We start from the raw sequence: 14,405 nt of genomic DNA, 5'->3' as shown, positions 1-14,405 counted from the left end.
TAGTCTTATGTTGTGTGCCACTTAAACTATGACACCAACTTTCCAACCTCAGAAAAAGAACCCACCTCCACCACCTCTACCATGCACATCCATTGCATTGCTACACAATTGCTTTCTCCACCCCCCATATGGGTTTATGCTTTTTCATATAAAACCCATATGAGCACTGATTGAGAAGCAAAGGGTCACTGAGAGATATACTGACATTTTGGCCCTTTGATAGAAGGTGGTGTGAAACTAAAAGATGGTGCAATCTAGTGTTCCCCTCTGCAACACTTGTGGGGAACAAGTGGGACTTAATGCAAATGGGGAAGTGTTTGTGGCTTGTCATGAATGCAATTTCCCAATTTGCAAGGATTGCTTTGAGCATGAGATCAATGAGGACCATAGGGTCTGCATGAGGTGTGGCACTCCCCATGAAGGTAACCCTTTAATGTCTACTACATTTTATTTCTAAATTCCAACTAAGAATTTATAATTTGCTTCTGTTTGTTACGTGGATTGTGGCTCACGTTATTGTTATGCTCCCAATTTCAGTCTCCATGCAATGGTTATTTGAGAGTGGTGATCTTGGGAGGCTAATTAAAACTATTGCATTTAATGAATCATTCGACAAAGTAATAGACTATTAGTTTTAATTTGTGAGAAAGAGGAAAACAAAAGTATGTAACATTGTTTAATTTATCTATAAATCTTTTAAAGAAAAGTATGTAACATTGTGTATGTAAAATTATTTCAAAAAGTGGTTTATTTTCTCGTTCAATGAATTTTGAAACATCCTAAGTTTGTTTTTTTTTTTTTTTCCATATTTGTACATTTTATAGAGAGAACAAAGGAGGAGGAGGAGGATTTCCATGAGATAAAGGTTCACGAAAATGAGGATGATGATTTCCATGAGATAAAGGTTCATGAAAATCAATCCACAACACCTTTCCAAATCAATAACTCTCAGGTGATGGTTTACGAGGAATTATTAGTTGCACAAGTACTAAATAGCTTTAATTTTGAGGAAAAACAGAAATTTTTGTAATATTTTTACGTTGTTAATTTGCATTTGCACTTACAATCACACCTTGAATTTTGTAGGATGTTGGACTCCATGCTAGACATGTCAGTACAGTGTCCACAGTCGATAGTGGTAAGTGAATGATACTTCAGACAATATTTTCTAGTACAATATCCTTAGAAGTAAGCATTGATCATTACAAAATGGTTTTTCCTGTAGAAGTAAATGAAGAATCTGGAAAAATAGAGTGGAAAGCTGGAAGGAAAAGGATAAAAAGAACAAGAAAAAAAAGGCTGCACCCAAGGAAGAAAAGGACGCCTCAATTCCTCCAGAGCAGCAGATGGAAGAAACACGGTAAGCTCAATGAGAAATGACAACAATTTGCTGAGATGGAAAATAAACTGTAATATTTAACATAAAGCAATTTTTAAAATTTAAATAATTTGATTCCTTAATTAGGTTAACAATAAGAGAAGCTATAGAATGGATATACCACTTGTGGATGGCTCTAATGCTAAGTTTAGGTGAGGATAGGGTAGAGATGTTTGGTTTGATGAATGGAATCAGACAAAAACAAAAAATTATTAATTTACAAATCCTGTGAGAAAACACATTTTCCAAGGTAATGTTGTCCGATAGTTATAAGCTGAAATCTAAATATAAACATTTCAATATTTCATCCTTCAAATGTGAGATGAAGAATCAATGAAAGGCATTCTTTTTACTATTTCAACTGTCAGAAGCTGATGACATGAGATCACTTTAACCTTTGTCTTTACACTTCAGGGTACTGAAATTGTAATTTTACCAGATATTTTATCAAATCTTCCTCTGTATAGAAAACTATAACAAACACAAGCCCCTGACATATTAAAAAATCTATTTTTTACCTGAGCATAATATTAATTGCTTGAGGATCATTCATCAAATTGTTATTAACCATCTGATTGCACCTGCTAGACTATTGATTTAATTTGAATACATTTCATGTCTTTATGACTTTTGTTACATTTCTCATTATTTTAAATCTGTCATAAAAATTAATATATTTATTCTATAATTCACATGGTGATATGTTTTGCAGGCCCACAGAGGCTGCTGCTGCTGCACCACTTTCAGTAGTTATTCCAATGTCAAAATCCAAAATTGCACCGTACAGAACTGTGATAATCATGCGACTGATAATATTGGGACTTTTCTTCCATTATCGAGTCACAAACCCTGTTGAAAGTGCTTTTCCTCTTTGGTTGACTTCTATCATCTGTGAGATCTGGTTTGCATTTTCCTGGGTGCTAGATCAGTTCCCTAAATGGAGTCCTATCAATAGGCAAACTTTTATTGACAATCTGTCTGCAAGGTAAATGCACAACGTTGTGAAATACTTGGATGTCTTGTGCCTTGTGCTTTAAGGATGATTTGCACTAAAACATCATACTGTAGAATGGAAATGCTTGTTTCTATTTCTTTCCCTAATAGGAATTGTGAAAGGCAACCTATAAAAATGAACTAATGAAAATAATTTTTCCAAGTTAACTTTAATTACTCCCCATGTAAAAAGTTCTACATGATGAATATGATCATGTGTTGTCACATCATTGAATGATTTTGGCTATAATGAGTTGATAACTGTTACCTAATGAGTCAAATACTTTAAAGGATATGGTAACATATTATTCGGGGAGAGTTGAAGTTTTACTCTTAATCAAAATTAAATCCATACAATAAAGTAATATTTAGAAGAGTTGATACTGAGCCTGTACTTTGGATGCTGATGCGCACTTCTATAATACCATGCCAGGTTTGAAAGAGAGGGTGAACCCAATGAACTTGCTGCTGTTGATTTCTTTGTCAGTACAGTGGATCCTTTGAAAGAGCCACCATTGATCACAGCTAATACAGTGCTTTCTATCCTTGCGGTTGACTATCCAGTGGATAAAGTATCCTGTTATGTGTCAGATGATGGTGCTGCAATGCTCACATTTGAATCTCTTGTGGAGACTGCTGACTTTGCAAGGAAGTGGGTGCCATTTTGCAAGAAGTTTTCAATTGAACCAAGAGCACCTGAGTTTTACTTCTCTCAGAAGATTGATTACCTGAAGGACAAGGTGCAACCTTCTTTCGTGAAGGAGCCTAGAGCAATGAGGTAAGTGTGTAAAGCTTCCTACTTATGACTTCAGTGATAGAACAGTTTTGATAGTTAGATAGATGTATCTGATTTGCTAGTATTCACCACCTTGTTTTCCCAAATTGAGTATCTTAGAGCAACCTCTTCGTGATTGATTTACCTTTCAATTCTGTCACAAGAGAGACTATGAAGAGTATAAAGTACGAGTTAATGCCATGGTAGCTAAGGCTCAGAAAACACCAGAAGAAGGATGGACTATGCAAGATGGTACACCTTGGCCAGGAAATAACTCACGTGATCACCCTGGCATGATTCAGGTATATCCATTATTTCTGTATGTAATCAACTATATTATTGACAATGATAGGCATAAAGAAAAGAACACTGTATAAAGTACTGAGTCATTCTGTGTGAAAAAAAATTGTTTCCTTTTTCTTATAATGGAAAACTTTTATGTTCTTAAGATTGACTAGTTTGGTTCTAGCAATCAATAATTGGTACGAGTGCTTGTATTTAAGCAAAATTTATGTTTCCCATTTCCAGGTTTTTCTTGGACACACTGGAGCCCGTGACATAGAAGGAAATGAACTTCCCAGGCTGGTTTATGTTTCCAGAGAGAAAAGACCAGGTTACCAACATCACAAGAAAGCTGGTGCTGAAAATGCACTGGTGTGTATAGATAGTTCACTAATATTTCGTATAAGTTCATTAAGATTTTATGATGCTTGATGTTTGTATGAATTTATGCAGGTGAGAGTGTCTGCAGTTCTCACAAATGCTCCCTTCATTCTCAATCTTGATTGTGATCATTATGTTAACAACAGCAAGGCCGTTCGGGAAGCAATGTGTTTTCTCATGGATCCAGAAGTTGGTAGAGATGTGTGTTATGTTCAGTTCCCCCAGAGATTTGATGGTATTGATCGCAGTGATCGATATGCCAATCGCAACACAGTTTTCTTTGATGTAAGTTAACATCGATTCAATGATTTTATCTAGAGTCAACAGAAAAACGGCATCTCCTTATGTGCAATGATTTCACCAAATACACACTGCATTTGCATGCATGCAATGCAGTAACTGTTAACAACCCTGAAGTAGAAATTGTGGACACAACTCTGTAATTTCCAACCCTCATCCCTGTTTGATGGACTGTAATTTGATGGACTTCAATTGTTCATTTCAGGTTAACATGAAAGGACTTGATGGCATTCAAGGACCAGTATATGTGGGGACTGGATGTGTTTTCAATAGACAAGCACTTTATGGCTATAGCCCTCCTTCTATGCCCAGCTTACCAAGATCTTCATGCTGTTGCTTCCCCTCAAAGAAGTCCACCAATGATGTCTCAGACTTTCAAAGGAATGCAAAGAGGGAAGAACTTGAGGCCGCCATTTTTAATCTCAAGGAACTTGACAGTAAGCTCAGTTACTTTTTTCAATCAGTTCTAGAGAAGCATATAGCAGAATCTTCTATGCAATATTCTTCTGGTTTCTTTTCTTCTTGCAGATTACGATGAGCATGAGAGGTCAATGCTTATTTCACAAATGAGCTTTGAAAAAACTTTTGGCTTGTCTACTGTTTTCATTGAATCTACACTAATGGAGAATGGAGGAGTGCCTGAAGCTGCAGATCCCTCGATGCTGATCAAGGAGGCCATTCATGTAATTAGCTGTGGATATGAAGAAAAGACTTTATGGGGAAAAGAGGTTTGCCTTTAATGCTAATGTTTTTGTACAAAGTCCTTCAGGTTCTTAGTTTCCTATTCTCTCTTCCAATGATATTTTTCTTAATGTACTTATACCAATTAAAATCTCATTCTAGACGCACAGTCTTTACTTTTTGAACTCAATTTCTTTGTTGATTAAATAAAACATCATCTTGTCTTTCCAGATTGGTTGGATTTATGGTTCCGTCACTGAGGATATCTTATCGGGGTTCAAGATGCAATGTCGAGGATGGAAGTCAATTTACTGCATGCCCTTGAGGCCTGCATTCAAAGGGTCTGCACCTATCAACTTGTCTGATAGATTGCACCAAGTCCTTCGATGGGCCCTTGGATCAATTGAAATTTTCTTAAGTAGGCACTGCCCCCTCTGGTATGGATTTTCTGGAGGCCGTCTCAAATGGCTACAAAGAATGGCTTATATAAACACCATTGTCTACCCTTTCACATCCCTTCCTCTCGTTGCTTACTGTTCTCTGCCTGCAATTTGCCTCCTCACAGGAAAATTTATCATACCAACGGTAATTTCCTCATCTTTTTGTTCCAGGATATATAGTTAAAGAGAGAGTTGTTATCAATTCAGCTTAATCAGAATGGATTCCAATTGTCCTACGAAACATAAATGATTTGTAGCATAACAAAAGAAAATTATTTAGGTTTAACTATTTACTTGATCCCTGTAGTTGACTCCATTTTAAGTTTTAGTCCTTTTATAAGGAAACAGTAAGTTTGGTCTCTGCACAATTTTTTTCGTGAAAGTTATAACCGCCAGAAATTTTTGTAACAATTTTACACTGTCAAAAAATGCTCTCTGGGGTGAGTAATAGTGACCAAAACTTAACTTTATATGTGCATCGGTAATGATTAAAACTTACAATTTATTCATATAAGGAGTAGAACTTGAAAGAGACAATTAGATGGACCAAATAAATAGTTTGACCAATTATTTATCACAATAGTTATAGTCTTATTATAGACCAGTCTATAACAGTTTTACTAATCACCAATGCCTTTCATCATGTTGTTCTATACAATTTGACACAGCTTTCCAACGTTGCAAGTGTTCTCTTTCTTGGACTTTTCCTCTCAATTATAATAACCAGTGTGCTCGAGCTGCGATGGAGTGGGGTTAGTATAGAAGATTTGTGGCGTAATGAGCAGTTCTGGGTTATTGGAGGTGTTTCAGCCCATCTGTTTGCCGTGTTCCAAGGACTTCTTAAGATGTTGGCTGGTGTTGACACCAACTTCACCGTCACTGCTAAGGCTGCAGAGGACAGTGAGTTTGGGGAACTTAGTAAAGTGGACTACTCTCTTGATTCCTCCAACAACTCTTATCATTGTTAACATGGTTGGTGTTGTTGCTGGATTCTCTGATGCACTTAATGGAGGGTATGAGTCTTGGGGACCCCTCTTTGGGAAAGTGTTCTTTGCTTTCTGGGTGATTTTTCATCTCTATCCATTCCTCAAAGGTCTCATGGGTCGCCAAAACCGCACGCCGACCATTGTTGTTCTCTGGTCAGTGTTGTTGGCCTCTGTCTTCTCTCTTGTTTGGGTCAAGATAAATCCATTCGTGAACACAGTTGACAGTGAAACCATCGCCGAGACCTGCATTGCCATAGATTGTTAAGTCACTACAAGAATGCTTACCAAAAGGGTGCATGGGATAATGATTTCATCCACAGCTTGTGCACGTTATACAAGCAAGGATTATTATTTGTTAGTTCTTTGTTGAACTGTGTAGCCATGTTGAGCTGAATGGAAAATCTGTAACCATTGGCCTGAGTATATTATTTACTAACGTGAAAAATAGAGATTATTCTGTCCATTGAAAAATTGAAATTCAGTTAGTAGTCAAATTTTTATCACCATGACAACATTACCATTATATTCTCTAACACTCATGAGTCGTGACTAAAATCAAATAATACTTTACTGAACAATTTAATATTTATATTTTAAATAACTAAAAACAAAATAAAACATATATGATCTTTTAAGATCAATTCTTAAAAGAGATATTTACAAAAAAAAATAAAAAAAAAACTTAATAGGATGCTCTGTCCGTGTAAAAGTTAAATTTGAAAAAATTAACATGACCGTGTTTTTTGATAATATTAGTTTTTTCATATTTTTGACCGTGTTAAAGGAAACTAATTATATCATATTTTTGATAATATTTTTATTAGATTTATTTTGATTCTTTCTAATAAAAATATGATATAATTAGTTTCCTTTAATAAGAATCTAATTTAAAAAAGATGGGGTAAAATATGTATACAAAGAAATTCTTGATTGGACACGAATCCAATATTAAATGTTAATTAAATACATACACTAATACTACTTAATACGCTAAATACATATGAATGTGTCTCTAATATTAACTACTCCATCAGTTTCAAAATAATAATAGTTTTATTTATTTATAAATTTTGTTGTTGATAGTTAAATACATACATGTGTGTAATATTAACTGTATAAACAATGAAAACTAGTTTTCATAATATGTCCAAAAAATGATTACATTATGAAAATTAATGTCTAAAAGGGATATTTTTGTAAAACAAATACATAAAAAAATTGATTGGTGTGCAATTAAAGAGAAAAGGATGGGGTGCAAATATATCCTTGGGCCTATTAGGTGCCATGGAGCATGGAAGGGTTAGGCCTAATTAAGTTTTGGCTGATATTAGGTGTACCCAACATTTTTTAAAAATGTCAAAATTATCCTTGTGTTTTCTTCGCATTTGTGTTGGGTGTGCATGAGAGTGGTCCGTAAATAGTACGGATCAAATTGATCTGTAAGATTGATACAGATCAAGTTGATCCGTATGTTGATATTAAGCATACGGATCAAGTTGATCCGTAAAAGGCTTGTGGATCAGGTTAATCCGTAAGCCTTTTACGGATCAACTTAAAAGACTTACGGATCAAAAGTATTTCAATTTTTTTCTTTTAAGTGTTGGGTGCACCAACAATAATGTTAGATGCACCTAGCATCAAGTTGATTCGTACGCCTTTTACGGATTTCAATCTTTTTCCCTTAAGTGTTGGGTGCACCTAACATCAGCCTTAAGTTTTACAAACTTCATTCTAGCCTTTTTATTTTTTCTGTTCTACATAACAAACTTTTTTAAACATGACGTTGATATGTTAAGATTTCTCACGTGCATTAACAAAAATAACTATAGTATAATACTCCTCATAAAACACAAATGATCCTCTTTAATTTAGTTTTAAAAGTTGAGTTAGACTTAGTCCATTATTAATAATATTTTAGCTTGTTGTTTGAAAACTTGCAACTTTTCAACTGAGACTGAGCTAATAGAAATTTGGCTATCGCAAAGTTGATTTTGATATAATCGACCAGACTGATTAAATAGAATGCACATGTATATAGATGAGCATGAAATCTTAATTGAATAATTACTACGCCTATCTGTGTGCACATCTTAGTGGCGCCGTAGCATGCTAAAGCATTATAAAGTGAAATCCTTATAATTGAAATATGCTAGTAATATTTCTTTGTAACTTAGATGTTTTGTAAGCGGCACATTAAATATCTTTTGATTAATTCTGTCACATTATGTAAGTGGGCTATGAAAGAAAGATTGATCTGAAGAGAATGTCTCGGATATGGAAGCACAAACATTCAAGAGATTACACTGTATAAAAAGTTGTTAAATTTTTCATTGAGTTGTTATTACTTATCTTGGTTTTTCTTTGCTCCATTGGATAGCTTTTCACCAAATCAATCGTTGGTTCAGTCCAATATTCATGAGCTCGAGTTTTATTGTTTTGGGCTGACACAAGTACACACATACGAATGTTAGAGAATGTTAGCAGTCACATTGCTACTTGTTGCTCTCAACATGCATGCATGTTTTCTAAACATGATTTTAGCCCTCGTATTGATATACTTTATTTTCTAAAGTGCAGGTGCTCGTATCCTTTACCACATACTCTAGCTCTATTAATCATGGACCTATGGAAAAAGTTTTTCACTGCCATTCATGGCTGATGCACTCGTTAGACGCTCGAAGACAAAAGATACAGAAAAACTTCAAATAAAAGGATGTCATACAGTATTGACGTAGTTTCAAAGGGTTTCTTAAAATAATACATTGTAATTATTATGCTTTTCCTTTTGATAGAAGAAATAAAGAACTTAAGTATAATATAAAACGTAAGAACAAGGGAACTAAAATGCTAAAATAATCTTGAAAAGAAGAGAGATAAAGAGAATAAATATAATAATGATCACGCCCCCATTGCTTCCTTTTACCCCGTTTTTGTTCTTCTTTTTGTTGTCTAAACCAAACCATTGTTGACGTAATAATGAAGACTAGTTATCATTTATCAATTCTGGAAAATAATAAAAGGTCCAGCTATTGGTTAAAGAGAGAGCCATCAAAGGTCGAGTTAAATGAAATAAAATTAATGTTAAGGGTAGTGGAACTGAGGAACCCCAAGGAAGAGCTGGATCCCACTCGCACTGTTCTAATTCAGTTGAAAAGTTCTGACCCCAAGAAAACATTCCCAGGTAAGAAAGGTACCATTAATATTTTAAACGGATAACTTTTCACATTTTTTAAGTAAACATTAGTATTGATTATTCCTTCCACTGTACCAAAGAATGAAATGGAAGAAATAAAGGCGTCAGCTCATTTTAGATTCATAGGGTTAATTAAGCTTTTGAGTCTCATTTTTTATATGAATTTTTACTTTTAGTTTCTTGAATATATTTGATCAATTTTAATCTCTTATAAATTCATTTATTTTGCTTTTATTGTTAACTCAAACTGTTAAGCAATAACATGAGTTTTGCAGATGAGACTTAATGAGTTTTATTTTTGAAAATATTATTATTTTTCTCCTTTAAATATGAAAAATTTTAATTTAAAAAAACTAAATTAAAAAAAGCTTAATCAAATTATCATACCAATAAACTTATAAATCAAAAAGAATGTAGACAAGGAAATCATTAGACCAATCTCATTTGAGAAAGTAAAATGACATTATAAATTTGGGAAACTAATTAAATAGAATTACTTGAACAAAGCCATAAATTGATTTAAATAGGATGTCCACATAAGAAGTCCCTCTCCTTCACTTGTCACTATGATCTGATCTCCCACTCTATTTTACACTTCCCACATGACTCTTGTTCCTACTCACTAGTACCCATTCCATTGGTTTTTCCCTATTGTGACCGTTGTCGAGTTGAGCCATGATACCATCACCCCTCCCTCAGTCACTCATCACCATTCTCCTCTTCCTCCTCCCCACCACAACCCTCTCAGTAGTACTATCCCTCCCTCTCGACCCAAAGCAAGTAAAAGCCCTCCAATCCCTCAACATCCCCAGCCCAAAAGACCCATGCTCCCAACCCACCTCCTTCCTCTGCGACACCTCCACACCCTTCCGACACCTCACCTCCCTCCAACTCACGAACTGTTCCACTTCCATCCACCACTCCCTCTCCTCCACAGCCCTCAAATCCCTCTCCACCCTCCTCACCCTCCACCTCCTCAACTGCCCCATCACACCCTCCTCCCCCACCCACTTCCCTCCCCAACTCCTCTCCCTCACCTCCATCAACAGCCTCCCCCACCTCTCCGCCGCCTCCCTCTCCCGCCTAAAAAACCTCACCCACCTCACCCTCTCCTACCTCACCATCAAACCCTACCTCATCCTCTCCCACTTCACCGCCCTCCAAACCCTAATCATCTCCCACGCCAACCTCACCTGCTCTCTCCCCAAACACCTCCATTCCCCCAACCTCACCTACCTCGACCTCTCTTTCAACAACCTTAAAGGCAACATACCCCCCTCCATCACCATGTTGGAAAATCTCCAAGTTTTAAATCTCTCTTCCAATGGCCTCAAGGGTGAGATACCCTCTTCCATTGGAGACTTGATTTCCCTCAAAAACCTCTCCTTGGCTTTCAATTCGTTCTCGGGCGATGTCCCTGATTCGTTATCTGCCATACCCGGTTTGCTTCACTTGGATCTCAGCTCCAACCAGCTCAACGGGACTATTCCCACGTTCATTTCCGAAATGAGGAACCTCAAACACTTGAACCTCGCCAACAACCTCCTTCATGGGGTTGTGCCTTTCAACTCAAGTTTTATCGACAAGTTGGAGGTGTTGAAGGTGGGTGGGAATGGGAACTTGTGTTATAACCGTTCCGTTTTGTCTTCCAAGTTTATCATGAAGCTTGAGATTGCTCCTTGTGATAAGTTTGGGAGGCCGGTGTCTCCTCCACCTTCGAAGCGTTCTAATTCTGCGGATGATGGCAGTGATGGAGATTATGATTATGATGATGGTGATGGTGGTGGTGGTGGTGGCAGTGTCCGTCACATGAAGGAGCATCATCATGGGCCCAACAAGGTGGTTCTTGGTGTGGCCATAGCGCTTTCTTCCATTGTCTTTCTCGTTGTTTTCCTAATACTGTGCTCCAAGTGCTGTCGCTGAGGAAAATTTTGATTTACGCTTTTCTGAATTTAGAATATAGAAATTTTGGTAATTTATTCGAAATGGTTCTTTGTTTAATTCATTTATTTATTATACGAATTCGAAGGTGCAGAGGAAGAGTGTTGAAAAAGAAATGAGAGATTGCCAAAATGTGGCACCCGATAGAAACAGGAGGGGAAAATTGATGTGCAATTTTTGTTTCACTTGCTATTTTTAATCATTTTCTTGTGCGGTGCAATCATTTATATACAATGTATCATGATGGTCTTTGCCACTTTTGTAATTAGCTGTGTATTAATGTTTATGAGTAGAAGAGGTGATGGGGATGGATGGTGCATGTGGTATCCAGAAAGATGTGATTAACTTGTGCTATAAGCACTTATTTCTCTCACATTTCTCATTGTATACGCCGTTTTGCTGACCCAGCGAGTCTCAATTACACTTTTGATTATTGCACCACACTTTCATTACTCTTTTTCTCTCAAATAAACTTTGAGGAGCACACTATCGTTGCTCTTTGTCTCAAATTAACCTTTAGTAGCACACTTTCATTATTATTTTTTATCAAATAGACTTTGAGAGGGTTAGGAATACAATTTCTAGTAAACCTTGAGCAGCACACTTTCATTATTTTCTTTTATCAAATAGACTTTGAGAGGGTTAGGAATTAATACATTTTCTAACATTAGTACACTTTTGTAATATACATTATTTTGTTGATAAATATCTTTTTTGGAAATTATAAAATTAGTATGGTTGTGTTTGGTTTAAAAGAGAGAAATAAGGTAGATGAAAATAGGTTAAATTACTCATTTGGTTCCTATAGTTTCATGATTCTTACTTTTTTAATTTTTATAGTTTGAAAGTGATTTTTTTAGTTTTTATAGTTTATATTTTAATTCTCTTTTAGTCCATATAATTTTAAAAGTGATTTTTTTAGTTTCTATAATTTCATGATTCTTATTTTTTTTAGTCCCTATAGTTTTCAAATTATAGAGACTAAAAAGAACATTTTTAAATCAGAGAATTAAAATATAAATTATAGGGACTAAAAAAACTATTTTTAAATTATAGGGACTAAAAAGTAAGAATCATAAAACTATAGGGACCAAATGAATAATTTAACCATAAAAATAAAAGAGAGATAATTTGAAAAGCAAAAATAAAATAAAAATGAAGTGATATGTTTTGTTGTTTGGTTTTAAAAAATATGTAAAAAATAGAATAAAAATAATATTGTGAAGTTATTTGATATAGATGAGATAGGGAGGAGAGAATCAAATAGAAGCACAAAAATATTATTGTGTCCTTATATGAGTAGGCCTGGTAACCAAAGAAAATTGATTTTTATCCCCTAAAAAATTGATTTTTTGAGGTTCAATTTTTTTTTTACCAAAAAATTTAATCTCCCGCTGAGGGCATGCCACCAGCCAATCAAAAGACGGAAATTTTAAACTCTAGGCCCCACAATTTGTATGTTAATTCTCTTCGTAATCGGTCCAATATCAAAAACTCGTCAGCACCATTTCTGTTTTCGGTCAATAATTTTTGTCGTGCAAACTGAATACGAACCTATAAGTAAGACTTATTTAATATTAGAAACGGAGATTAAAAAATTATAATTTTTAACAAAATTCAAAAAATAATGTGTTTTAAAAAAATGTGATAAATGTATTATCCTCATATTTTTTTATAAACTTTCACTATTAGATATGCGATATTTAGTAATATTTTTTCTAATATTTAATAAAAATATTATTAAATTTTTTTAATAATATTTTAAAAAATATAAATAAATATTATTAATATGTTTTTATTATATTTTTCAAAGTATTTGTACTCATTTGAGACGGATACACCTTGTATTCATTTAGTTGGTTTCATAATAATTTCGTTTTGGTGTGAAAAAAATATAAAAGAATTGTTTGCAAACTAATACTAATACCTATCATTTATTAAAGTTGTAATAGTATTAAAAAAAACTCATAAAAGTGAATGTTGTTTATTACTGTCGCTTATAAAAGTAATGCTGGTTAATTAAAAAATGAGTTTCACTGTATTTTTTAACCTTCAGTTCTTCTAGACTCTAGAGACTGACGACAGTAGAGAGAAAAACAACTATTTCAATAGAATTACCGTATTAGATTTTATGCAGTGAGAGAGAGAATGTACCAAGAATCTTTATCCTCAAACAAATTTAAATTCGTCTTGAAAAATGTTATACTGTAAAAAATTACTTCTTAAAAAATAAAAATAAAATTTTAATTTTTGAATATGAAAAAATATGACAAATTAGTATTATTATTAAATTTGTAAGATTATTTTATTATTAAGTTGTAATGTTCGGTGATCAATTTGATAATAAATTATATTTTTTAGAATTAAATTATAAAATTTAGGAATTAATTTGTCATTAAATTATCTACAAGATTAATTTATTATATTGTTTACACATTTAAGAATTAAACTTGAAAATTTTATCAATCAAGAATCAATTTATAAACGTCTCACTCTTTCTTTGGACAAATTTAGTTATTTATCCCTTAAATTTATTTTTCAAACATTAAAAAGTCAACAAAATATAAACTAAGAAAAGGACTCTGATATAGATGCTCCATGTTTTCTATCCTTTCATTTTCTTTATAAGATACATGTTGAAGAAAAAAAAAAAGAGTATCTAGGATGCTTGAGTCATTGATGATCTGTTTGGTAAAAGAGGAAGTGAGAAGAAAGAAAACATAACTTACAAAGTATTTTCTTCTGTTTGATTTGAAAAAAAAATGAAAAGAAAAGTTGACTTCTAAAAATAAAAATAATTTTTTTTTATTTTCTTTTCAATTCAATTTTTTTTCCTTTTTATTTCTTTCCATCCCACCGAACGAAACATGAGTCACAGGCATAAAGTTAGGGTTCGCAAATTGTCTTGTAAGGTAATAAAAGAAAAGTGCTAGAAAAACAGAAAAGTGCCTACTATGCCATTTGTTTCTTCTAATTTAAATTTCTTCTAAATTGAACCTGTGAAAGAATTTTTCAATTTAATAGTTTATATTGTTTAAATGAAACTTTTTTTAGA

The 14,405-nt window shown here is 33.9% G+C and overlaps 1 protein-coding gene and 1 pseudogene across 1 annotated transcript; both read left to right on the top strand.

Annotated features, from left to right (window-relative positions):
- Window positions 1-6,722, top strand: LOC114412950 (annotated as a pseudogene).
- A 3,231-nt stretch (window positions 6,723-9,953) lies between these two features.
- LOC114412948 (receptor-like protein 51) lies at window positions 9,954-11,722 on the top strand. The gene has a single exon (XM_028377068.1). The coding sequence runs from the start codon at window positions 10,085-10,087 to the stop codon at window positions 11,330-11,332; it is 1,248 nt and encodes a 415-aa protein (XP_028232869.1). The 5' UTR covers window positions 9,954-10,084; the 3' UTR covers window positions 11,333-11,722.
- The last annotated feature ends 2,683 nt before the right edge of the window (window positions 11,723-14,405 follow it).

This window comes from Glycine soja, chromosome 5 (assembly GCF_004193775.1).
Source record: "Glycine soja cultivar W05 chromosome 5, ASM419377v2, whole genome shotgun sequence".
Classification (NCBI taxonomy): domain Eukaryota; kingdom Viridiplantae; phylum Streptophyta; class Magnoliopsida; order Fabales; family Fabaceae; genus Glycine; species Glycine soja.
This window is presented reverse-complemented; position numbering and strand designations above follow the sequence as displayed.